The sequence below is a fragment of the Aedes aegypti genome, chromosome 2 (genome assembly GCF_002204515.2).
Source record: "Aedes aegypti strain LVP_AGWG chromosome 2, AaegL5.0 Primary Assembly, whole genome shotgun sequence".
Taxonomy (NCBI): Eukaryota; Metazoa; Arthropoda; class Insecta; order Diptera; family Culicidae; genus Aedes; species Aedes aegypti.
This window is the reverse complement of record NC_035108.1, coordinates 11,523,175-11,547,564: the sequence shown is the minus strand read 5'-3', so window position 1 is coordinate 11,547,564 and position 24,390 is coordinate 11,523,175. Positions and strand designations below refer to the sequence as shown.

The following is a 24,390-nucleotide window of genomic DNA, read 5'->3' as shown; positions in this document are numbered from 1 at the left end:
TGCGACGACGACGACAACAGAAAGACACATCCCGAGAAAAGTTGAACATCAAAGAGAAAGCAAGTCGAAAACATATCTTGTTTTAAGCATCAAGTTGATTTGAGTTTATTGTAAAAAGAATTAATACCTACATTTCTCTGCTATCAGTTTGGATATTTTAACCGTTAATATTACCAAAATGACAACAAACTGAGTACGCAAAATCCTCGACATCACAACATCAAAATAAGTTTCCGAAATTATCTCAAGCTTTGCTCGGGTTTGCACACACAGTTTTCCGGAACGACAATCTACCGGAGCTCGGAAGAGACCAAAAAAAAAAGTTTTCATTCCTACACCATCCGGCATGTGCATTCCCTGTTTGTGTTAGACGAGTGACAACTTGCCCGGCCCTCGGGGACGACGAGAACCGTGCCCGGGAATTCGTTCCGGCAGCGTAGCAATAACACTAAAAAAAAAACCGAGCCACAACTGGAACAACACGATGCGGAAAATTGTGTCATCGGAATAATTTGCCTCGTTTCTGTCCTCGTCTAGAGCGGTAGCGCTCGTTATTAGTCCCCCTTCCCTGATGACTATTTCCTAGTTCGGAGATCACGAGCTCTTGGATCAGATCTTGTGCAAGAATGGACTTTCTGTCAGAAAGAATCCAACGGTGTGTCCATCTGCCTCAATTATACAGCTCAAATATGGTGAAGCGTGAATTTCAATTCATCTGGAATTGAAATGGGAAAATTTTAATAATTAAGAACTAGAAAAAAAATAACCCCTCTACAATCAGATTTATTATTTTACTACAACCAAATATTCAAATCGCGAAAACTTTTTTGTTTCTCAATATGTTTGCAACATTTTAGCACAAGTTGTCAAAAAACTTTTCTATTTTCAGTATCTGTATCGATACAGACCCCCTTTGTCCCACTTTTTGTATGAATCCTCCGAAAATTTCCTTACCTTTCTAGTGCCTCTCCGCTAATAACACACGATTTTTTTCCGGAATCATCTCGGTGGTCACACATACTGCCTCCGACAATATTGTTTTGTATGCGCTTCCAACTTTCATGGCCAAGAGCCGAGACCAGTCTTCCCATGAACAACAGAACCGATGTGCAACTTTGGTTTGCACCTTGCAACTTGTGTTGAACCGCAAACGCTCTTCGTCTCTGTACCAGTGTATCAAAACGAACCCGGTGCATGTGTACTTCGCGGTTCAAACTTAAGTTCAAATAATGGCACAACGCAGATAGACAGGGAACGGTTGAAATCCGGTTTTCGAACCGATGTTCACTTTACACATGTTTGGGTTTAGGTTCAAGTACAAGGAGAATACGAAACCGCCTGAACTAACGTGTTCGGTGTTCGTTTGGGCAGACTGGCCGAGACGTGTTGTTGAGCTTGTCCCGTGTGTGTCCTTGGTTTGTAGTGCAATACAACAAGTCCATACAATACAGCAAAGTCATCGTTGCTGTTTTCATGACTTCAATAGCAGCATCAGCTTCTGGATTTTCCATATATCTAGGTAGTGACCTTCGTCTAGGCATACATTCGGTATTAATTCCATCCGGTCCGGGGGCCTTTTCTACCTTCAATTATTTCGCCGCTGCTACAAGCTAGTCGTTGGAGACCTGACGATCTTCGGCGTTTGCATCTTCGGTAGCAGTTTTGCTACCGGGTACATACCCAGATCCTAGCGTGATATTACTGTAAAGTTTATCCCGAAAGGAGGACGTGCGTCGTATGAAGTAGCGAAGAGTTTTAGACCAATCAGTCTGACCTCTTTTCTTCTGAAATGTCTGGAACGCATTATCGATCATCACATCCGTGATGTTTATTTGGCAAACATGCTTCTTCATGTGAATCAACATGCTAACCAATTTGGAAAGTCCACTGTGACTCTTTTACAAAAAGTTGTATACGATAGCGAGAAAGCATTCGCTCAGAAGCAATCTTGCTTGGGTGTTTTCTTGGACATTGAGGGTGCCTTTGATAACGTGTCTTTCGATGCCATATTGGAAGCCGCACGAAACCATGGGCTACCTGCAATGATTATCAATTGGCAGGGCCGAATTTACAAATGTTGGGGCCCCGGGGCCAGAAACTTGTGGGGGCCTTTTTCCCAGAAAACTTTTCCTTTAGTATATTCTCAAGCAACCAATAGTTCGGATTGTACTTAAGCAGTGAACTCCAAAAATCACTTTTGGTATAAAACTAGTTTCAGTGAAACTTTTTCGCAGATAAGAGAACACTACACATATTAACAGCACTTGATCATCGAAAGAATATCTCGTGAACTTGTCATTTACTAGAAAGTTCAGAACAAGTTTGGATTGAACTCCTTCCTTACTTGAAGGTAACCACCATTCTCTATAAGCAACTTATACAAACTTTATGTAAACTGTAAAGTGCGGTTAGTACTCAAAATGTAAGCTGATTAAGGCTCAAGAATCCATCATTCAATCCTCAGCTATCATCAATAATGAACAACCAGTTTTTTCGTTCAAATGCAATAGAATCCTCATGAAAATCTATCATCGCATTACAGATAGCTAGTGCAGTGCAATGATAGATTATATTGAACATTACTTCAATTTTGAGCAAAAAAAACTGGGTTTGAAAATTTGCAAAACGATGATGGTTATTTTCCTCTTAAGCCAAAACATGCCCCTTTTATCTGAACTTTTGTTTGCTTGGGTTCTCATTGATAATTTATAATATTAATTTCATGATTAGGACATACGAGAATTTTAATCACCCTATCCATTTTAAGAAGCAAATCACAAGTACAACCCATTTATCGTTGTGAAAATGTATGTTCAGCTTCATCGGTTTACTAGAACTCGAGATTTGCTTCTGCAATGTCTTTATGATAATTTCTAGAATGAGAAAAAAATAGGAAAAATAACATGGAAATCCGGTGTTACCTAAAAATTTTAGAAAAGGTCCTAATTATCAGAAGTTTATTTTGAACTGCTTTAAACCTTGCATAAGCGCAAGTAGAGATCAATGTGTACACTATACCTACTGTTGATAAAAAGGGTTTTCATGTTTTTCATCAATATTTTACTCCGTACATAATGTTTGAGAACAAAAAACAAGTCAATCTTCTATTATTTATTATATTTTTTTAAACTAAAAAACCAATTGAGAATACCGTTGGAAAGCATGAAAACAGTTCAATATTTTAGTACACCCAAATCAAAATCTACTAAAATATCATTTTCACTTACTTGGCTCTCCTCAATTATAATCCAAAATTACTTAATTGATTTATACCAAATTAATGTTGGATTTCCTTACTTTTACTTTTTAATTAGTTCTTTAGAACTAAAAAAATATTTTCACCATATCCAACAATTATTTTTACAACATTTATTTTTCATTCTCAATTATGTTTAGATTTATATAAAAGAGAACCAAACAAAACTCTAGGAAACAAACAAAAACTGAATATCTCAGACCCAAAAAATAGGTCAAATATTTCGCACATTATAGAAACGCCTCTGAATCATTTGAATTTCAAGCCAAAGGATTGAAACTAATTATGATTGGAAACCTAAGTCTTTCGATGTGATTCAAAAAGTTGGAACCATTTTATCGGCTTGTAATAATTCTTAAATGTTCAATAATAATTATTTTAGTCGTATTTTGCGGGGGCCCATACAATGTGGGGGCTCGAGGGCCATGGCCTCCTTGGACCCCCGTAAATACGGCCCTGCCAATTGGATTCATCAAATGCTCAAAAATCGACATCTCTTCTCGACATTGCGTCAAGCAGCGATTCGAAAATTGAGTATTTGCGGATGCCCCCAAGGGGGAGTCTTGTCACCACTTTTGTGGAATCTCGTAGCAGATACGCTATTGAGGCAACTCAATAATTGCGGTTTTCCAACTTATGGATTTGCCGACGACTATCTAGCTCTGATAGTTGGTATGTGCATAAGCACCCTATTCGAACTGATGCAAAGTGCTCTTCAGGTAGTCGAGAGTTGGTGTCGCCAATATGGCCTTTTGGTTAACCCGAATAAAACATCTATTGCTCTTTTTACGGAAAGACGAAACCGCGATGGAATCCGACCTTTACGTCTTTTTGACTCTGAGATTAATGCGACTGATCAAGTAAAGTATGTCGGAGTCATTCTAGATTCCAAACTTTCATGGACACCTCACATTGATTTCAGAGTCAAAAAAGCTTGCATGGCCTTTGGTCAATGCCGGCGAACCTTTGGTAAAACTTGGGGCCTCAAACCCAGATATATCAAATGGATTTACACAACAGTTGTTCGACCAATATTGGCATATGGATGTCTTGTGTGGTGGCAAAAGGGCGAAGTGAGAACAATCCAATCAAAATTGGGCCATCTCCAAAGGATGTGCTTGATGGCTATGTCTGGTACGTTCTCTACAACTCCCAAAGCAGCGCTCGAGGCCCTTTTCAACGTTGCGCCACTACACATACATCTTAAACAAGAAGCACTTTCTTGTTCTATTAAGTGAATCTGAATTTAGAAGCCTGAATCTTCAGGACATTCTGTTATTCTTAACCCGCTGTGATAATGAGCTATAGGCTCTCTTTACGCTCATGCGTTTGGCAGTGCCCTTTTTAGGGCGCTGTTCGAACCCATTGTGGTATGGAGCTACATGCCAATTTTGTATTTCTTTAGAAATAACTTAAAGAAGGTAGACACTGAAGAAGTTCGTGTTAATTAAATAATAGGGTTTTGTTCTACTTCGTCGTAAGCGTTAGTATTCGTTGTAACAAGCTTAAAATGTTCCACTACGACAAATATTCAATCTTACTTGCAACATAGATTCATTTCCCATTAGTCATTTTGTGAAAGCTGTTAAGGTTTGTTACACTTGTCCGCCAAAAATGCACTAAAACTACTGTATTTCGATAAATAACTTCAGTTCCATTCAATTCAGTTCACTTTGCAATTATTCACCGAAATCGCATGGACGAACACGATCTGAGCGAAATGCTTGACGATCGACTGAGCCACACTTCACGATAGAAGTTTCTTCCCGCCCTCCTGTGTGATTTACTTCGCCGGGCACTTATTTTCACTAAGGAAAACCTTCGTACTTCTTCACTGAAGGATTTCATTACATCACATGCCGTAAAACTTCTATAATTCACGAAATATTATGAAATTTCCTCAACTAGGTACCGCATATAATTGAAAATGTAAGCAAAGTTCAATTCGTCGTACTGAAGAAAAAAACTTGTGTGCATCAATTTTAAAGGAAATTAATATAGTTCATAATGCTAAAGAAATGGATAGAGATGCCCGTAGATCTATATATTCTAAACTTGTTTTAAATTAATAATGAATCTTGGTTTACGGCTAACCAGCCGAGTGAAAGTTTAGCAACTACCGAACAGCTAAACATTACATATACTTTGCAATTGAATTAAATGGACAAATTGATGTGAAGTTTTGCGAAAAAGTTACACGTCATCTCAGTAAGAATCGAACTCACGACTCCCTGATCTCTAGTTAGGGCGCGTTACTTCTACGCCACGAGAGGACTCATGGACGCAGAAGTTAACCCTTAACCCTTAACGCGCCCTAACTAGAGATCGAAAGTCGTGAGTTCGCAATTGCAAAGTATATGTAATGTTTAGCTTTTAACTTCTATCGTAACTACGGCGCAGTAACGATTTCTTTTTCGTTTTTGCTTCGATGCATCTCGGCGTTCTCTAAGACCGTCCGAATTGCGCCTACCGTCGACTTGCCCTGCCGGAATCCGAATTGCCTTTCTGATAGTCCGTTCTCGCTCTCCGTTAGTTGTTATATATTCTAGTTAAATATTTTTCTATAGCATTGATATGTTGTATTTTGACCACTCAGTATACCACAGTGAGCCGTATGTTGTGAGATAAAACTACGACCGAAATGAAAACGATACGATGAAGAGAGAAAACGGAAAGTAATAATTTCATTGCATTATTTCCAATAAACGATCAAGATTTATCAAAATCTTATTGCACAATGCGAAAAACGGTGGCTACTAGCACATCACCCTACCTGCACCCAGAAGTTTTTTCTGAATTCTTAGAAAAAAAAATTCTTCTGGCATTACGTTCCAACTGGGACCGAACCAGCTTCTCAGTTAAGTGACTTCAATAGCTTTTTTCCTATAAAAGCTTTATTCAGGAGGAATAGAGTATAAAAGGCACATTAATCAAAGTTTGATATTAGTACAGAGTGGTACATTTATTCAAAGTGATAAAAATCATATCAAATCTCAGAAAAAAATATAGAAAATCGAAAACAAATCTGCTGAAAAGGTATCAGTGGCAAATGAATATATTCGTGGAATTTAAGATTACAATTTTACTATTGGACATTGATCGTTCGTATGTTAAGAGTTTCTGCGTAATCAAACCAACAAGAAAAACATACTGTCCTCAAAATATAGATTTTTCCACCACCTTTCTTATATACTTATTTGAAGCTTAAGACCGATTTGAACTTAAAAATCGATATCAAAAGAGAATTGTTTTGAATGCCCCTATTCTCCCTTTCAACTACTTATGTTTGCATTTGTATATCCAGTAGCAAACACGAAGATACTCTAAAATAAGGTAAAACGAGGAAATATCCAACCTGAAAAGATTTTGCTTTGATGCAATTCGAACTCACCAGCCTCAGCACTGTTTTACGTGAACTGAGGCCCTTTTTTCCAAATCTAACAGGATCATTTTTGCTTAGGTTAGGTTGTGTTGGATTTTTTTTTAATTTTTGTGTGATTAGTAACGCTTTCACTTACCCTCTTTCCCACTTCAAACGTTACGAAATTTTTGAACGATGCCTAAAAAAATATAACTGAAATTTGAAATAATTATTTCAAAGGGTCTATCATCAATCCTCAATTTAGTTGAAAGGGATTAAAATCATGTTTCTTTTTCTAACGATAGGAATTCTGGAAATAGGTCTTCTTTTGTGTGACCTAGTTTTGCATGAAAGATATTTGCCTACTTAACAAAACGTACAGTTTACTCCTAGAAGCTACTGCAAAAATTTAAATGAGTTCAGTAAAGGTTGATGCAGTGCTGAACAAATTTATATTTTTTTACAAACAAAAATCTAAATTTTGCACTAGTTAATTAATAGCAGGGGATGCAAACATCCAATCATCATACATTTTGAAATTCAACAAGACTATATTTACGTTTAAGAACTAGAAGAACTCCAAATATTTTCCAAAAAAAATCAAAGCCAAATATGTAGTTCTGTAAAAATTCAGGTGTTCACTGTAGAGACCAGCGGTGGAATGAATATCGAGGAACACAAAAACTGTGGAATGAATGTCATCTGACTCGGTGACATTTTCTTCTTGTTCTTCTTGGCATTACGTCCCCGCTGGGATAGAGCCTGCATCTCAGCTCTCCACAGTTATTAACCGAGAGCTTCCTTTGCCAAAGTGGCCATTTCCGCATTCGTATATCGTGTGACAAGTACAATGATACTCTATGCCCAGGGAAGTCAAGGAAATTTCCATTACGAAAAGATCCTGGACCGACCGGGAATTGAACCCAGACACCTTCAGCATGGCTTTGCTTTGTAGCCGCGGAGTCTAACCACTCGGCTAAGGAAGACTCCAAAGAGTTGGTTTTATATCAACCATGAAATTGTGTAATCATTTTATGTCATTCAGGATCCGAAAACCATCGTTTTCATTTAAAGAAGATTATTCGGTGCAATTAGAAGACAAATTGTTGGTAGAATTTTTGGTACATTTCTCAAGAACATCCGTCAGGCCACATAACAACTCTAGAGTGGTACATCTGACGAATACCTGCAATTGGTGGATAAAGTAAGTACGGAATGAAATTGCACCACTTTTAAATGGATGTTACTTTTTACCCGTTGGGTACTTTCTATTGAAATTTCGGGTGTAATTTGTTCAATGTGTATTTGTTTAAGTTTCACTAGCAGATGTGCAATCGTTATGAAGATGAAGTCGGAAGAACAGCAGCGGCACATGGAAGTTTTGCGCACCTGCCACAAAAATGGACTTCGTGGCCGTGCGGTTAGCGGCGTCAGTCGTTTAGGCATATTGTATCACGAGGTGTGGGTTTGAATCCCGCTCCAGTCGGTGGAAACTTTTCGTAAAACGTGACTGGGTGTTCCGTGTTGTCCATTGCCTAATGTTAGGATCATTCAGTCTGTGCAGCCTTTGGCTGAAGACGATGTAAATTTTCTTTTCAAAATCCTGATCTACCTCATCGTGCCATCAGCAGAAAGCTTAGAATGGTACATTCTAAGGTGCCACAAACGTTTGACCATCGATCGGATAGAAAAAATGTGGCAAAAATGTATCTTCGTATAGTGTCAAGAATCGAGCTTTCAAGAGGAATTCCAACAGTTCAGGAAGAAATGAAATTGTTATCGATGTATCGTGTAATGTTAACTTTTTCAATCTTTCAGACACGAATGCACCAGATGGTGTAAAGTGTCTATAATAAAAAAAAATCAGTCCGAGATGTGGCGAAGAAACTGAATCTAACCAAAACTTTCGTGCGAGATGCAAGAAAAGGAGCAGGACTACAAATGTACAAAGTCCAAAAGGCGCCTAATCGCGATAAATGTTGACGAAACCACATTGCCTCGTAATGGACGTACGTTTTTCGCTCATAATTAATTCGATGTCTCTGAGGACGTTAGAAAGCGGAAAACGGTAAAGTTTGCCCAAAAAATATATGATTTGGCAAGCAATTTGCTCGTGTGGAAAGCGGAGCATCCCATTCGTGACAACTGGAACGGTCAATGGGCAGGCATACCTAAAAGAATGCCTCCAAAACTGTCTACTTCCTCTTCTGAGGTCACACGATGGTCCTACGGTTTTCTTTGAGTTGTCTGACTAATGCAAAAGGTCCATACAAATTATAAAATGTCTGTCTGGACGGAAGACCACGAGAGGGGAGGAAGGTCCGAAAGTCTGAAAAAAAAAATACCGCGTGGTGATAACCCATAAAACTAAATTAAGCTATCACAACATATTTTATCAACATATTACTACTCATTAAACGTAGCCATTCAGAATTTGCTGGTGATTTTTTTTCACATTTTTATAAGAGGAAAACATCGCTTTTCAATAGGCTTGACATAACCTCTCCACAATATATCAAGCACGTATTGTGGCAATTGTATTGCAACGATTTTTGGGTCAAATAATCAATAATATTAAACAATTGAAACAGTGCAGGTTCCCATACCAAAAAAAGCAGTTCCCAAAGAGGTCGAGGACTTTAGGAGGATAACTCTATGCAATGTGATTTACAAGATTATATCCACATACATGCTACAAAAATTGGATGAGAATATTGAAGAAATACCGTCCTATCAAGCGGCATTCCTCAGCAACCGATCAGTAGAAGATCATATTTTCACAGCGAAGCGAATAATGGTAGAATATAGGAACCATGGAGAGAATCTATACGTTTTTTCGCTTGACCTCAAACAAGCCTTCGATTCTGTAAACCAAACATCCGTGATAAACGCGTTACGCTTTTTGAAGGTTCCGAATTATCTAAAAAATAGGATAGTCCGATTAGGAATGAAAGAACGAACATCCTTGCGCTGGAAAAACCAAAAAACGCCAACTATAGATAAAGGAAAAGGAGTGAAGCAGGGTTGCCCGTTATCGCCTAGATTATTCACTATAGTTCTTCATCACATTTTGATGAAGTTAAAGGACAAATTTCCTGGAATCTCAATAGGTCGAGAAAGAACCATTAGGCTACCGGTAATCCTTGCATATGCAGATGATATTCTTATCATCAGCAAGGACCTTGCACAGCTTGATGAGATCGTGGACTACCTTAAAGGGCTGTTGCTAGAGGCAGGGCTCCAGATCCATTCAGGTAAATCCGAATTGATTATACGGGATCCACTATCCACCAAAGAAGCAGACGAAGGTACCTACAAGATAGCGTCAATGGATATAAAAGCCAAGCCGTTTATGCGTTATCTCGGAGCTTATCTTACCGGAGTGCTAGACAGGCCCGAGAATGTCAAACGGAGATGTTCTCAAGGAGTACGGGCAAGCAAAATGCTTCTCCCGTTTCTTCAAAAAAACAAACCTCCATGGAATTTGGTGAGGAACATTTATAGCTCCGTAATAGTTCCCACAATAACCTTCGGATTAAATGCGATGGCGTTGACCTCAAGAAACCGGCGAACACTAAGAAGAATCGAGCGAAAAATTGTGCAAGAATGGTACAGAGCAAGTGGGGGGAAAGATAATGTTACGACCAGAAGCCTTCTCATTGGTAGAACAATTATGAAAAAAGTTAAAGCGTACCGTATATTGTATTGGGGGCACATTGTGAGACGGGAAGGCAACCATTTACTACAAGCGGCCTATAAGTTAAACCTAAGTGGGCCTCTTAGAAAATGCAGGCCATGTGACACATGGCTCACAACACTGGACAAAGAATTGCACTCAGTTGGAAAAAATAGGCAATACTTTCGACATATGTTAAAAGATAGGGAAAAGCTTAAGACGGAAGTAAAAATGTTAAATAATTTGAGAGACCACTCGGATAGTGAAGAATCCATCGAAATATAGATCGAGATAAAGAAGCCAGAACATTAGACTAATAAAGGAATATTATTATAACTACAATAAACCGAAAAATACCAACAAGGGATCATTTTTAATTATATATGTTGAAAAGAAAGGAAAAAACCTTGATAAATCGCGATGTTCGCGACCTTGATGATGCGTATCGCGAATAGAAACTCAATGATTAATATCCACTACGACCCTGTTGAAAAAAAAAAAATGCATTATTATCGCAAATCTTAACGGGAATCCCAGCTCGATAACTACACTTATACAATCATGACCGTTGATATATTGCCTTTTATTTTCTCTAAACTATTCAAAGGTTGGAATAAATAAAAACTTGTATATATATTTTTCTATATTTTTCTCCTTTTCTTTTCTTTTCTTTTCTTATTATTTCATTTAAGAGAGCGAGTAAAGGCGCTTAAGCCTAGGCTTTAGAGCCCGGATACAAGGAAGAAATACCTGTATCCCATCCTAAGAGACAAGACACGGGCCCATTGGAGTGTGCTTTAACCTTCTTAGCTTCGCCACTCCCAGCAACTTCCTACACAAAAATTCCCATTTCCCAACAATGAAACGGTTGGTACGGTTGTCCCCGTTTCTTCTGCCACCAAATTCAAAAAATTTCGTCATTCATGTTATTCATGAGTGAATAATCTGATTGCCGTTAATTTTTGAATTATCTTCAACTCCATTAGTCTGCACAGTGGGCCTGGCCATTTTAATATTTGTGTCATATTACTGATGATATGCTGCAAATATTAATACTGACAAGAAAATACCAGCAGAAACGCTGATATTTCCAGGATGCTTTTCATTATTGGCTGTGCTAGCACTAGAATAGAATAGAATAGAAATAATCAATAATATTATTTGTCTTTCTCAGTTTCGGAAAAAATCTCCGTTTTGAGTTTTTGCTTTGCCCGATGTTTCTGCTCTTTCAAAACAACCGACCATATATCAAACGGGGTAACATCGTTTTCTCAATGTTATCGAAAAAAATTAAATAATAATTATTTTAGCTGGGCAATCAAACACAAACGCCCTTATGAAATATGATCGAAGGGAAAACTCAAAAAAATCACGTAGAAAGTGTTCCGCATCCTTACCAGACCTATCACCTTTTTCGCAACCCGGAACGAAAGGTACCTACTGCAAATTAACCGAAGAAAAATTCGTCTTCATCATTACCGAGAAATTAGATTGCACAGAGTAAGTTAATTATTCAATTCGAGTTTCAAGCTTCATCGAATTCCCTATAAATCAGCATCGGTGTGGGAAACATTTTTTTTATCGGAAAGAAGCACTTCCTCTTCTCGGTAAGCACCTTGTTGAGCAAAATCGGGAGGAAATTACGAATAAAAGATAAAAATCAGACGGAATGAAATTTAAATTGGATTCAATTTTCTGCCTCTTCAAAATCTGCCGCGGAATGGTTGCTCTTCCCGACAAGCAACACTTCGAAGAAAGGTTACGACGGCAACGGGGAAATTAAAAGCGAGAAAACGACGGGATTCAGATGGGAGAAGGAGCCTTCCCTGGGAGTGGCATCGACTTCTTCTGTCTGAAGGCGCTCCAGGATGACGACAAAAGGGAAATTAAAGATCGCGCTGCGTAGCAATTAGCAAATTATATTCTCAATTAGGAAACGAATGGAAATTGAGTTTAACGAGTTTTGCTGGCATTTTCGGCTTGTTGCGGGAGTGGTTGTGCTGTAACCGTTGATGTAATAGCGTTTATCAAAATCAGTTTGAGGGGATGGAACTGTTAAATCATGGCATAATGTTTATGCTCTAGTTCATACAACGGTGATTGATATGCAGACGTTCGTCCTTGAGACGTTCAACAAGGCAAGGCAAAATACAATCTGCTAGATTTCCCACGGGAGACTTTCTTCATTCGTGACGTGACTAACATACCTAGCGAAAAGATAGAACTTTAGTACTGAAGTTTGTGATAAAAAGTTGAAAAGACATCGTGTGTTTTCTCACACGATGTTTATTCAAAGTAACGTATTTTGAATTTTAGGATATATTTAGCATTGAACCATTTAGATAAACTTTACCTAATTTAAAGACTTACAATGAATTTAACTAAAATTCCAAGAATGTCCTGTCATTTCGTTCAGGTCTACCTCGAAAGCCTCCAACAAACGCAAATTTATCTTCATTTTCCCACACACCGTAAACCTCACTCCACACTACACTAAGCCCTAGTCGTTTCCTTCAAATCGATCCCTTAAGCAACCAGAAAAGCGAATTCAAGTTTATACATAGCGAAAAGTGGGATTTCTACTGATCCCCTTCGCCGTCCCCCCAAGAGGCCGATTTTGTTTATTCATGGCGTGTTGTTTGACTGCGACTATATTTTGCGTTCGTCCTGTTACGTAATTCCGCGTCATCAAATATTCAAAACGCTAGATGACGCATAAAACGGCTGGGGGTCTGTCCTTCCTAAAACGTGAGTGACAGTATCTTCGATTCGGCCGAGAACAATTGTCACAAATCAAACGCGCGTTTCCGATTTCAACAGGAACCGTTTGGGGAGGAAGACAGCAATAACATCGTTGAAGACGATGTCGATCAACGAGACAATAAAAAATCGCATTCGAGATTGTTGAGAAACGCGATTTTCTTGAAGCGATGCGATGGCTTGATTTATCGCCAAATGGGGGGTGGAGCTTTATGGCTGTTTGTAGGAGTATTAATAATAATGCTTGACAGACGAGCACTGCGGGAATGGTTTGGAGGATGTGATTTTACTCGGAATGGGATGGGTGAAAATTGAAGAGTTCTGTTCTGCAAAAACTTACCCCGTCCAGAGCACAAATTCAACGTTATCGCCTTGTTTGGATTTCATGGCTTGTGATGCGGACTCCAGCAGGCTCCATGGACTGTCGCACATGTAGTCGCCGAACGGGCCGGGCTTCTTAGTATTGCTGGAGGACGAGCTGAACTCGTTTGCCCAGCAACCTGCAAAAATAATAGAATAATAGAATTAAACGAAGAATAACGATCATGTCAAATCGGTCAGTCACAGAACTCGAACATCTTCGATTTGGATTAAATTTTGCACATGTTTTTGGTATGATAGAATAAGTGTTTTCCGTAGAAGTGTAACTTTAGAAAATGGCCTATAATTTTATGCATGCAACTTTTTTGAAACATTTTACTCCGAAACTGTTGATTTTAGAGAAAAATGTTCTATGGAGAAGTTGTAGTGAACCGTTTGGACTATGAGAAAAAATATACACTGAAAAAATATTTTATTTATTTTCATAGAAAAAATCAAAAATAAAACTTAAATTTTAAATTACACAAAAACCCCATTTTTAATATTTTTCAAATGTTTACCATAGAATCTTGATAGTAAACAGATGTTTGGGACAAAGTTTCATGATGGAGAAATTTTTAATAAAAAAGTTTTTCTAAGAACAACTTTTGGTCGTATTGCAAATTTTTATTTTTTGTAATCATAAATACGTTCTAAATACAGTAAGCATTTTGAAATGATTCTAAGCCGTAATGATTAAATGAAAAATTTCTCTAGAAGTAGCCATTTTCGAATTATATCAAGTTTAATGCAAAAAACATTGTTTAAATATAAAAAATTCCATTTTCATTAGTTATTCGCGTTTCTTCATTAATAATTATACGTTTTCGAGATTAAAGACCATATTTCTTTCCGCTTACTTATTTTGCTTGATGGAGAATCACGAATAACTAATGAAAATGTCCTATTTTAATATTTAAATAATATTTTTTGCATTAAACTCGATATAATTCGAAAATGGCTACTTATAAAGAAATTATTCATATAATCATCATGGCTTAGAATCATTTCATGATGCTTACTGTATCATCACAACGTATTTATTTTGACAAAAAAAATCAAAATTTTGAAAATCGACCAAAAGTTGTTCTTAGAAAAACTTTTTTATTAAAAATTTCTCCATCATGAAACTTTGCCCCAAACATATGTTTACTATCAATATTCTATGGTAAAAATTTTAAAAATATTAAAAATGGGGTTTTTGTGTAATTGGAAATTCAAGTTTTATTTTTGATTTTTCTAGGAAAATAAATAAAATATTTGTTCAGTGCATATTTTTTTTTTTGTAGTCCAAACGGTTCACTACAACTTCTTCATAGAACATTTTTCTCTTAAATTAACAGTTTTGAAGTTAGAATTTTTCAAATAAGTTGCATGCAAAAATTTATAGGCCATTTTCAAAAGTTACATTTGAGTCAAAATGATCATTTTTTCTATGGAAAACGCTTATTCTACCATACCAAAAACATGTGTTATATTTAATCCAAATCGAAGACTATCGAGCACGATTTTAATTTTTTTCGACTCATTCTGGATGGAATTCGTCTTTAGTAACATCACATCTATTTTTTAAATCTAGGTGATTTGCGTTAGTCAATACTATCAATCTAATTTGGTAGCACTAAATTGAGCAATTATTAACTTTTTGTTAACAACAAAGAATATCCCTTTTAACAGCAGCCATTCATACTTTTTGAAATGTGAATTGAAGTTACCTGCTTTGGAAATTATTGACTCAATTAAATTGAATTAAATCAATCAAATTGTTCAAAATATTTATCGTGACAAAGGAGGATTGTTAAATAATATTGTTTAAAATTATCAATATTTTTATTTTGATGTGTACCCAAATGTTTCTTTGTTATTCATAAGTTCACAATATATTTTATTCAGAATCACATATATTTTTTTGTTAGCTTGTGATCAGCATTCGAACCAGATTTTCATAATCAGATTTTCCTTCATACATTATGTATGGACATATATGAGTTACAAAACAGTATTTCCATAGATTTTAGTATGGAAAAGAGGAGTTTCAGACACATCTTGAGTAGCTTTATTGATTCCTCTGCAGATACTGCTTCTTTGTATTACATCAACAAATCGGATCTATGCATTTGGTCGAAAGACATTTGGTCGAATGACATTTAGTCGAATGACGTTTGGTCGAAAGTACATTTGGTCGAACGGACGTTTCGTCGAATGGACATTTGGTCGAAAAGGTTTAGTTGCAACAGAAACCATAGGATATTTGGTCGAACCGACGTTTCGTTTAAAGGATAGTGGTGAATCTTAATAGTATGAAAACAAAGGTTTACGTTTGATCAGACTATCGTCGATGGCTTAAGGACATTTCGTCGAATGACATTTGGTCGAATGTCGTTTGGTCGAATGACATTTGGTCGAAAGTACATTTAGTCGAAAGAACATTTGGTCGAATTGACACTTGGTCGAAATGCTTTGGAACATTTATTTTGCTCGAATGACGTTTTGTTGAACGGAAAGGAGATTGGGCAAAAATGTATGGAGTTTGGTCCCGGAATGTACACGGATGACTTATATGTCATTTGAAAGATCTAAACGAGACAAAAAAAAGTTGATATGGGGCCAAAAATATTCGTCGTGGGAGAAAAAAGTTATGTGTGCTGGAATGGTGTAAGAAGAGGTATGTTTTGGACAGTTTCTATTGAATAATATTTACTTGCGCAAATGTTTTGAATTCGTGCCTATGTATGTGCTTATTTTAATTGTAAATATTTTAAAAATGTTGTGATTTGACACAGATTTCAGAACGTTTTGAGTTGCTGAAATGTGAATACTTAAAACATACGGTGATAAAAAAAATATAAAGATATAGGTATGAGCGTTTCACAGGTTGTATGACATTTGCCAGAAAACCATTTGCCAGAAAGCCGTTTGCCAGAATCAATTTGCCAGAATAGATCATTTGCCAGAAAACCATTTGCCAGAATGGACCATTCCTTAGAAAGTCATTCCCCAGAAAGACCATTTCCCAGAAAAAATATTACTACATTACTTTGCTTTGTGTAGCAATACTTAGGTGTGTAAAATCTTTCGAATCATTATGATTTTCAGCGTACGATACATAATTATATGCAAAATAATTGTGACGTATGTTTTTAAGCTTTATGTTAGATAAAATGTTTTAAACTAATAATGATATCATAAACTTATTATATAGATAGCGGTAGGGGTAAACATGCAGCTATTCAGAGAGCTGACGGACGTGAGTTCGAATTCCACCAGGCGAAGATTTTATTGGATTGAAAATTTTCTCGATTTCCCAGGGCATAGAGCATATTCATATCGGCAATACGTTATACACATGCAAAAATGATCAATTGGCAATAAAAGTTCTCAGTTAATAACTGTGGAGGTGCTCGTAAGAACACAAAGCTGAGATTTGGCTCTGTCCCAGTTGGGACGTAACACAAGATAAGAAGAAGAAGGTGTAATAGATTTCCGAGGTTTTCATAGTTTCTGAGAAATAACTGTTTTTTTTTTAATGTTAAAATAGTCATCAATTTTATACAAGCTATTAGGGGTCGTCCATTAACCATGTGATCATGTATGGGAGGATGGAAGGGGCCCTGGCCAATGACCACGATACAAACAATTCTTTTTAAATTTTTGTATGGACGAAAGACCCCGTGGAGGTAAAAAATCCGAAAGAATTGACCACGTTTTTAATGGACAACCCCTTATAGGCAACTGTATTTTCAACATTCTATTAATGATTTTCCCTTCTTTGAAGATTAGGCTGTTCTTTAGGGCTAACTAATTCAAGGACTTATATGCTTCATAGGAGATTTACCCTTCTTTATATTATTGACTAGTCTTTATAATTGTACTGTGTGTTTCTGCCTGCAGTTAACAAAAGAAATGGAAGTAATGTAAACAAGTTTATGTCATCTCAATTTTAAATAATTACAGCTAAAAAAATCAATATAGGACTGCTGTCAATAAGAATGTCTGTAAAAAGGATTTATGTAAAAAAAAATGCAAATATCGGGAAATGGACAATCAATATATGTCCTCAAATAAAAAAAACTAAATTGAAAGTGATTCAATAATGGAATATTTACCATGACCTTCATCTAATTTCTCATTGAAAATTACTCGAGTGATTCCGAAAACATTAATCTTCATAACCGACTTGTTTCGTAGAGCAAGCGACAGAATATGAGAAACCAATATATGTGTGTTTTTTTGGTTTCCACCATTAATCATGGCCACGTAGCAGTCCTGCTAAGAATTTCAAAATATCTCCGGTTCCAGAAAGCTAAAACTACCAATCAGGGTAAACACTGAATAATGAAGAGTTTTAGGGCAGCCTGTAGCAAATGTTGTAAAACTACTTTAAAACAATAAATAATGCGGTTCAAATTATTATTAAGAGTAAAACAGTTGAACGTTCTTTTCAAGGACTCAATAATGTATTTAAATATATGACCGAAAGAACATTGGGTAATCATTTGAGTTATATTGATCCAATAATTATTGGCGCTAAATTGATCATATTTCAAACATAATTTTCCCTTCTTTCACTCAAAGGCTGTTCTTTTTAGTTGTTTTGCAATTTTTTTCTGCAAAGATACACTATTCATATTTCAGAAATTATTCGACTAAACTAATTCGTGTCAAACGTTTCAGCTTTTTTGTTCTCAGACCAGCTATGTAAGTAGTGAAAATTGCATAAAATTGTATGCGTAGGATTTTAACAACATAGACTAAATAACACGGATCGATCGATTGCGTTGTTTTATACTTGTTATAATATTACAAAGATATAAACATTATTTGGAGCAATATTTACGATGCGAGTGAAGTACTGTAGAAGTGACGCTAAATTATAATTAATTTTGCGCTGCAGCTGTGCAGTGCTAGTAGTCCAATCCTCTTGATGTAAATAATGTGAAAGCTGACTACACAATGTTTCATGCTATAAGTGCAAATAATATGAGTATATTCAAGATACAAAAATGACAAATATCGAAAATTTCGGTAGGCTTGAGGTGAAGATGCATCGAAGCCAAACCTCGAATTTTCAAGAGCATAAACCTCGAGAACCAGCCAGCGATTTGAGCTGAAAACTTAATCGATTGGTCACACGCTGGTGGTGACCAATCGATTAAATTTTCAGCTAGAATGGCTGTTTGGGTCTCTAGATTTGCGCTCTTGAAAATTTGAGGTTTGGCTTCGATGCATCTTCACAAATATGTCGATCAATTGATATCAAGGTTGAAAACTAATTACAAAAAATGATTCTGGAGAATGGTTTTCTGGCAAATGGTCCATTCTGGGGAATGGCTTTCTGGCGAATGGTACATTCTGGGGAATGGTTTTCTGGCAAAAATCATTCTGGCAAATTGATTCTGGCAAATGGTTTTCTGGCAAATGTCATACAATCCGTTTCACAAACACGTCACCCAGTTGGACACAAATATCAAATCGTATTATCGTATACACTGGAAGAAATACCTCGCTTGTCGTACACAGCTTCAGCGTGCTGGAAATCCGCGCGTCAGTTACCTCACTAATATCTTTGATATCAATAACATTATACTAGCATGCTATTGTTTCTCAGAGTAGGAGATCATTTGAACTAGTAGTAACTGTAGTGTTTGACTGTTTGCTGTGAACAAACTGCCAATAATTCGAGCAGAACCATTTCGGTTTGCTATCAATGTCAGCTCCATTGGCGACGCCTGAGCACATGTGGCTCCACAAATGCTTCGCTAAGAACACTAAATACTCATGAGGATGTCAATAATGTGAATGTTTAGAAGTAATCATACCATCTTCCAGAGCTGCGCGACACACTTGAGCTGGGAACAGCTTTCATCGTGATGAACGACATGCAAAAACATGAGATCGGATGATGGGTCAATCTACAAAAGAGTGTGCATGTTGAGGATCAACGGTCGATCAATGGATGACAAAGACGCAGCTGGAACGCAAGTAGGACCGCCACCCATGTTTCCACGTTAAGATCATTGTAGGAGATAAGAACGCCAAGATAAGGAATTGAGATGGACGATTGGGAAGATCAGTGCTGTCGGACTGGCAAACATGAATGTCCAATGCTCGACTGTTTTTCCGCCTCTAAGAATATGGTCATTATGGTGTAGCACTTACTTCCAAGATAATTTTCCGTACCAATGGTGATTGCTAGTTATCCACAGCAAATGAAATCTCGAATCGGTCAGGTATTGCTTGATAGATTGCACATCTCCGACATAATCAACGTCAAAATCTATCGTGGTGCTAACATTCACTCTACCCACTACCTGATAATTATGCGCTTAAAACTTCGCTTAATAAAAATGCGCTTCAAACTGCCTGTCGTTAACAATGAACGGTACCGACGCCCGCCTCAGCATGACCTTCAGCGTCTGAATTACACGGATGTCGCCACAGCATCTCTAGCAAGCGTAACCGGAATAGGTTTTGCTTGCTGAAACCCTTCTTGGCTATTGTACTACAGTAAAAATAGCTATCAACTCACAGGTGGAGTCATTGTGCGTTGAACGTAGTCTATGGTACGATTGGTTTGCTGAAAGGTGTGGAATTATTCTAGAGAAAAAAAAACGTGAAGCATCATACACAGAAGCGGAAGCAGCAGACTTGTGTTGATGACACAGGACCGGAGGTTCAAAGCAAAGGAGAGCATTTCAACGTTCGAATGTTGGACAAGAGCAGCCAACCAGATTCCACTTTGAGTGAAGTTAAGGATGACGTTCAACAGCTCAAGAATAACACAGCAATTGTTGAGGATGGTATATGAGTGGAACTCATCAAGATGATCCCGAAAAAGTTGATTGCTTGTCTGCATCGACTGATAGTAATTACTATTCTTAAGAACCTGGCAGTTATAACATCTGCAAGAAGAGTAGAGCCAAGGGGTTAAATACTCTGCCTACAGAAAACGTTAGTGCTTATCTATCTGTCTTTTTTTCTATCTGTAAAACTTGCATAAAAATGGTCAAGGACTTGTACACAAGTTACTGGAGGGTAACAGACGGAGAGAGATAGGAGATAATATAAGATATGCACTCATTAGAAAAAAAATAAGTTCATTGGACTCCACGGCATTCGTATACCAATTCGTAAAACGATAAAGATTGACATTTTAACTTAAGACTGGTTGAATAATGTAGGAGCTCAGGTGATACTAAATATCCACGTATGCGGTATACAGCGCGAGATGGTTTATACTAGTGAGCTAGATTGCCATTGATTTAAACACATGAAATCCTAAAACTACGCATATGTTACTGCGTAGCATTTAGCAATAAGCATGTCAACTCACATTTAACGTTTTTTGATGCTGATGATGTTGTTCATTGAGGTTGAGTGGGTTTAGCTGATGGTTTTATTGATCTCTTCGTAAAATTTGTCTTGGATAAATATTTACTTCAGCAAAAACAAAACAGTCAGTTTTTTTATAAGACACCACACACTTTTCTTTCACCACTGTTTCCCAATTACTTTTCATCGTATGAGGCTGACTTTTTTTAGAATACAAGTCGTAATATTACCTTGTTATGAACAAAAGATATCGTAAAGGTCGGTTAAAAAAACATTAGGAATTGTGATTAGTATAATGTGGATAGCAGGGTCTGGCAGAAAACTTTACTAAATAAACATATGTATTTTAAAATGATTTTTAATGTTATTACGGTCTAACATGTAATTTTTTCATCTTTGAATCAAAGTCCTAATTCACTTTTTTTAAAAAATAGAATATCTAATCATCATATAGGTGCAGAAAAATAAATGTTTTCATTTTTAATCGATAAAAAATATAGCAAAAATATAATAAAATACATAGAAAATCCATCTCAAACCATGCGGAATAACTTTTTTCTCCCACGACGGATATTTTTGACCCCATACCAACTTTTTTTTGTCTCATTCAGATCTTTCAAATGACATATGAGTCATCTGTGTACATTCCGGGTCCAGATTTGCCCAATCTCCTTTCTGAAACTGTTGCCGAGAGCCAACTTGTGCACTGTCACATATGCAAATCATATGTTATATTTGTTCTTAAAATGCTTATTGAAGGGCCTAAACTTTCATCAGCTTATGGGGAAAAACGCCCACCCCTATTTATAACACAAAAAGAACCGTTTGAATTGTTTTTTTTCGACGAAGCCATGAAAAGGCTGGGTAGCCACCCGGCAAGTGTTTTGAGGAAAAGTTTAACTATCTTTAGTGGATGGTGTTTTAGTATAATGTTTAAATTGTGCTGTTTGTGTTGCGTGTCAGTTTTTTTTTCAAGTCAAGTTTTCGCGATTGCGTCAGGGGTTTGGCGGATAATGCGCCACTCGGATTGAAGTGACCCGATACGCTGATCGGAAAAGTAAAATAATATTACTGGGACCACGTGGTTGAATATGTGATTGAATTATTGATTCAATTGAAATGTGTGCTGATTGTGGTCTTGTGATGATGATTGTTTGACAAAATAGGGAAGAATCTCAATAAGTGACTGCATGCTTGCTACTATGGTGAGGGCAGCGTCAAAGCCGCCTTGGATGGATTCTAACTGAAACGAAGAAACGGATGCCGGAAGCGTTAAACGTCCAATGGAGGAAACTGGTAAGAGTAGTAGCATTTCGCGAAAATCACGTGGCACTCTTACTACCGTAGCTGAAAATGTGTGAATCTCATCTAGTAGTCTATTTTGGGTGCATGAGTTTTCCAAAGCTGACTGCGATTTGCTACGCTTGCCTACTGTTGTGTGAATTATATATTTTTTGTATTTGTTCATCGTAATAGGCTGATTATCAATGAAGAATGCAGTGCGGGAATAGTCATTACGCAACTGAAATCATAGCTGTAATGATTCATTACGAAACGCAATTGTTTCGAGTTGCGTAATGAATCATTACACACCCATTTTTCAGAAATTTAAAAATGATGGTGAATGAATTCCGATATTATTTTTGATACCCTCAAGTGGTCTTCAACGAAATTGCAAAACATGTTGTACGTAACTCGTTGCAGAATGATGATTTTTACAGCACTCGTCGTAATTATCATCTGCAACTTGTTCCGTAAACTACTATTACGGAAAGCATTTTCCTTAGTAAACTGTTTTTTAACTTGCGTGATTACAAGCCGGTGACTGTATATTTGAGCGATTCAGAATTCAAAAATGTTTGAAAATCCAATCTCCCATATCTTCTTGATCATTATTATCATAAAAATAGTGTTCTGTGAAATTTTCAAGATTCTCAGTGGTTATTTAAAGGTGGCCCAAAGACAATGTGGGTTTATATGGAAATTATTAAGGGGAAATTGTGGAAAAATGTTCCAAACACTTTAATACTGTAATATAAGTACAAAATTATTACCTCATAGTTAAAACTAATCATTCTCGGAAACCTTAATGAAGGATGTTGCTGAAGAGACAAATTGTAAGCAGCATGGTAAATTATGTTCATGATCCTTCGAGAGATCACTGATTACAAACACTAGATAACTTTTTCAAATCGATGTAAGTAACTTTCAAACGGTTTTGAGATAGATAATTAAGAAGAATCACAACTAAAATGCATCCTCTTTTTAACATTTTTTACCGTGTATATCGCTCAAATTTTGCTTGCAATCAACTCGCGTTAAAACACTAGGTAGTTCCTGTCATGTCCCACAAAAAATGTATGACAAACGATAAGCCGTTTCAATCAGTTACTTACGACGTTTTTGTACCAGTGTCAAATCGACTCAAGTAGTGTTTTGTTTTGATTCGTGATTAAGTCACTTTGTCTCCCATACAACGGAGCTGCGAAAGTAGCGGTTAAGTTGCGAAAGTGGAGAATCTTACTTTCGTCGTTTTGTAAATCCGGAAATTAAACGTTCTACAAGTGAAAAATCGAGTTGGTTTGGAGCGGAACGAGTAGAACTTCGTCTGCGAAACACGTAGGAGTAAAACGTAAGTTTGTTAACTTTTCTGACTTGAGTCTGTTTGAATAAGTCTTCGAGAAATGTAGATCTGAAGGCACATGCGTACAGAGTTCGTGGCTAACCTAAAACACTGAAACAAATTAATGTACAGCTGACATAGTTTTACACCAGCTATGAACACAAGTTTCATTTTAGTCAATGGACCAATGCACCAGTTCACTATGGACCTATACACGGGTTCACTATTTGACGTTTTAGCGGTGCCGTGTTATTTATGTGACCATGGAAACCAGTGAATTTGGCACCGCTCGAACGTCAAATTAGGGAACTCGTGCATTGGTCCATTGATATCAAACTCTGAAATTTAATGCAAAATGAGTTCCGAGGGGAAGAGTTCCAGTTTACATAACCAAATAAAATTTACGTGTTGGTTCGATTCATGAATCGTGCACGTTAAATTCTTTTTACGGACCCATACAACAAAACAATAAAATTTAGGAGTTTATTCTTATTAACTTTCCGTTTGAAGTTTGCATGAAAATCAATTCCATCTCTCATTGTTTTGCCTAATCAGTACATTTGAAAGTGATTTGGAAACAATTTTTTTTCTTAAAACCGGTGTATGAGAAATGTAATATAATAAACCATGGACTCCTTCCAAGTGGATTGTGGGCGAATTGATGCTGATGATTGTGAAAGAAGCAATATCTTTTCAACTTCCCGTGCAGATTGTAGTCTCTTCCAGAAGCCTTTCAAAGGCAAATATATAGAGTTCACTGCAATCGACAGGATACATTGATTTCTGTTGGATCTCAATAAAGGCTCAATATCGAAACTCATCACATTCCGTTTTATGCCCCTCCTCGAATCCTTGAAACAGTAAACCATCGAACATGCTGCTCTGAGCTTCCTATCTGGATCCAAATAACGAATGGTCCACTGAGATTATGGGTAATAAGACTTATTGCACTCCAGTCAATCGGACTCGGTACCAACAAATCCTTTTCCTTCAACCCACACAATCCCCCCTATATCAGATAG

At 36.9% G+C, this 24,390-nt stretch overlaps 1 protein-coding gene across 1 annotated transcript in view; it reads right to left on the bottom strand.

Moving 5' to 3' along the window:
• LOC5569149 (acid sphingomyelinase-like phosphodiesterase 3b) overlaps positions 1-24,390 on the bottom strand; it is a 394,937-nt gene that overhangs the window by 150,086 nt on the left and 220,461 nt on the right. Inside the window, exon 4 of the mRNA XM_021839906.1 lies at positions 13,394-13,553. Within this exon, the coding sequence (XP_021695598.1) occupies positions 13,394-13,553 (160 nt within the window). The remainder of the gene's footprint in view (positions 1-13,393; positions 13,554-24,390) is intronic.